This window comes from Serpula lacrymans, assembly GCF_000218685.1.
Source record: "Serpula lacrymans var. lacrymans S7.9 unplaced genomic scaffold SERLAscaffold_6, whole genome shotgun sequence".
NCBI lineage: Eukaryota > Fungi > Basidiomycota > Agaricomycetes > Boletales > Serpulaceae > Serpula > Serpula lacrymans.
The window spans coordinates 730,698-734,275 of NW_006763295.1; the positions used below are offsets into that span (position 1 = coordinate 730,698).

The window sequence follows — 3,578 nt, forward strand, 5'->3', positions numbered from 1 at the left end:
ATTGCCTAATAGAGGTGATGCTGATCAGCCACAAGATTGAAAAAGGCAATATTAATTACTATTCCAGGTGGCACTGTGCCTGTGTGGCGCAAAGGCGATTCTTTTTGAATATTCGCTTCGTTATTGACACCTGTCCATGCTACCAATCAACTTTGGTGCATGGCACCGTGTACAGTGATTCTGGACCTTCTGGGCATGCAACCAATCAGTATGCTTTCCAAGTACACCTTGGTAGCTTAGTTGGTAAAGCACCAGACCATGAAAGCTGGAGTCCCAGGTTCAAGCCCTGGCCAATGCATGTTTTCTCATACTATAAACAAATGTCATAATTTGTCACACCTGGGTCTGAATCTGACTTTTCGGGGGCTTCCGCTCTATTGTTTGAGCGTTACATAAGTAGCTGTTACAGGTCGAAAAATGGCTTGAAAAAAGGGACAGAAAAACGGCTTGATAGTTCGAGCTGAAAAAACTTCAGGAGGGATTTTTAAGGTCTTTCAATTCACTGAGTAAAATAACTAAAGTAAGTACTAAGTGCTATATGGTGTTTTCAGATAGTGTCCGAATTGTACCTCAAATACGAACTGACTGGGAACGACAGTATGGCGGCTTCCTCAATCTACTACTACATAGTGACTCTACCATTGCATCGTTACGTGACGTTCTCTTGCATGAATTGCTTTATGGCTGCTGAACCCAATATCCTCTCCAATCGGAACCAGTCATACTTGCAGTACAAGATACGGCAAGTTACATCAGTAGCATCAACCCCATCGTCCAAGAACGGGAAAGATAGCAGTTCCGAAAAGAACTGCGGGTGGTCTGGAGGGCCGTAAAATATCACGTTTCTGATGCCTCGAATTTTGTATCTTGATGCAACGTTAGTTTTAGACCATAAAGCACGTATATCGTAGCGCTACGGGTGTACGAACCTCCGGTAGAAATGGAAGCGCTCGCTTATGAGTAAGAATGATTTCTTGCCCGTAAAGAAAGCTTGCCTTGCACGGGAGATTTCTTGATTCGAGGAATACCTAGTCGAGCGAGCAAAATGAGCATATAGTCATGACAGATGACTGTGGCACCCACTCAGACAACACAGCGAAGCTCACTCCAGCATGTTTCCTGAAGTAATTGTGCACGCGAATAAAGTCAAAAGAAGATGGAACAAAGATAGCTGTGTTGACACTTTGGACGGCGGATTTTAGGATTTTAGGAAGAAGCTGAAAAAAAAAAAAAAAAAAAAAAAAGAGTGGGTTTGAATTCTGCTCCCAAAAAGCACAGGAAAGTCGTGCATTTACCTGCGTAGTAAAATGATTGAAGCGTTTGTCCGCTTCGACTTTTGGATTAGGGCAATCGAACGAAGTAAAAAGCTAAGGGCAGGGTTGTATATGCATCGATGGTGAAGGCTGATTATAATATATTTCTCACCTGATCGATCGATGCAGGTACTTGAACGGCAGTCCAGACTTTCTCAATTCTGACTTTGCCAGATATATTCTTCAAATCGCTATTAAAGATACCGCGTAGCTCTGGGGTTTCGAATGCAGATAGCATGATAGACTGCCGAAGATATGCTGAACTGCAACTCAGAAATGAATATAATGTAGGGATATCATTCGATTAGCTGACTCACTGGCCATCTAGATACCATGGCTTGATCCTCGAGAAATCCGCATCATGCGATTCTTTCGGTAGTTTGTTTAAATTGGAGAATACAAACTGTAGAGGCCACTTAGTTTTTAGTGCAGCATATACAACATGTCATACCTGAACGTGATCCCAGTTTTGCATAATGAGTGCGTTCATCTGGTCCACAATTAAAATCTCTATGGATGACAAGAAATCTGCACTTCTGAAGATATGAAGGTTAACAATAAGAGGTCACGATCTGCCACTTGATTAACCCACTTTTCTTTCTCAATTGACATCCGTAGTCCTAATGGACTAGCAAGTATTATGTCGCTCGCATAAAATTCAGAAAATAATTTCACGCTTTTCCTCGTCATTTTTATGCCCACTCTGAAGTTGTCATCCACATTGCCTTTGAAGGTTTCTACGTGGTCTCGAGGATACACCCCTGGTTCAGCAGAGGCCAACCTGTCAACCACACCAGGAGGTAAGCCATACTCCGATACAAACCGTGAATGGTTCTCAATTTGAAATCCAGGCGTGTGGGTGGTGAATGCGTTAAGCCAGTCTAGGGCAGAGGAACGGAAGGGGAGAAGGACAAGAATCGAAGGGCGAGTAAATCCTTGATCTTGAACGTCTTCTGGCGGAGGAGTGGAGGCCGACTTTGCATGGGCGATGCGCTCGTTATTTTTTAGAACTCGTCGGCGTTTTCTGGAGGTAGGCGGTTAGATATGGAAAAGTATAACATATTAGTGTATTACTTAGTGTAATGATCCAGAGCGTGCAGTGCGATAGCTTCGCGAGCCCTTCTTTTATGATCTATAGACAAGGATGGGTAATATAGGTCGCGGTGCGAACCCAATATTGATAGTAAGTTGTTCTGAAGTTGGGTTTCATCTACATAGACACGATCCTTAGTATCCGGATGTGGTTATCGTGGCGATTTGAGACAGACCTGGGGATTGTAAAACTTGCCGAACCTCAAATGGAGTTTTCAATCTCTCTAGAACCTGGTAGTGGAATTTCAGCTCGTATAATCTGAAAGTATTCTAAACAACGATCTTACTGGTATGTTTTTGATAGGCTTCAAGAGTGACGTCGGTATATCGTGAGATGTATATACGACGCTCGAAAGTTTCTCATAATTAGCTCGGGCGGTTTTCCACTGACGGCCATCAACTGCAGTTCTCGATTCCTCAGTTAGAATAGAAGGGTTGGGACCAAAATGGGATTCATATGATTCCATAGCATCTAACATGGTTAAGGACCACGTAAAATTCGATGAGTGACCATTTCAACCTACCTTGTGGATCGGTATCGTCTTTTATTTCGTCTAGTGAGTCAACACTATCAGGTTCCTGGTCCATTGCATTTTGTGCACCATCAAGGGATAAAGACTGTGGTTCTTCAGGGGAAGATTCTTCCGAGTCTATAGCGAACTTGATGGATGCGCGCTTGTTCAACTTCTGAGGAGTGAGAACATGTTCGGGATCGACTTGGGTTTCTCGCTTGCGCTTTCCAAGCTTCAGAGCCGATACGTTGAGGAGAGTCAACAATTTGGTGGTTGTATTGTTTCCGTCGTCCATAACGAAGTCTCGTCGACTCGCAGCTCATCAAAAACTTCGAGCATTCGCGAGGGCACGTGATAATCACGGGAAAGTGACCCTCTCGTGACCTACATGAGGACGTGACAGGACGTGTTAAGAGATGATTGTCAGAAGCCAGCACTGGCAATTTTGGTTCTCTTCGGAGAAAACGTTAAGCTATCGGTCATATCCCGTGTTTTCTTTCACTCGTACTTGTCGAACATTTCCCATTGTTTGACCTTATCTCTATCCTGGCTTGTAATATTACGTGTCGTAGCTGGCTTGTTCGACGCAGGTCATGCGGGTATTGTGTGTTGCAGAGAAACCTTCCATAGCGCGGTCTATCAGCCAAATATTATCAGGTGG

The 3,578-nt window shown here is 43.7% G+C and overlaps 1 protein-coding gene across 1 annotated transcript; it reads right to left on the bottom strand.

Annotated features, from left to right (window-relative positions):
- Positions 1 to 432: 432 nt before the first annotated feature.
- SERLADRAFT_448302 (uncharacterized protein) lies at positions 433 to 3,223 on the bottom strand (the record flags this gene model as incomplete). The annotated part of the gene is made up of 12 exons (XM_007317385.1): positions 433 to 866; positions 930 to 1,028; positions 1,084 to 1,217; positions 1,296 to 1,367; positions 1,426 to 1,576; positions 1,631 to 1,716; positions 1,765 to 1,849; positions 1,906 to 2,337; positions 2,388 to 2,523; positions 2,582 to 2,636; positions 2,693 to 2,877; positions 2,930 to 3,223. The coding sequence occupies 12 exons, from the start codon at positions 3,210 to 3,212 to the stop codon at positions 650 to 652; spliced, it is 1,935 nt and encodes a 644-aa protein (XP_007317447.1).
- Positions 3,224 to 3,578: the final 355 nt, after the last annotated feature.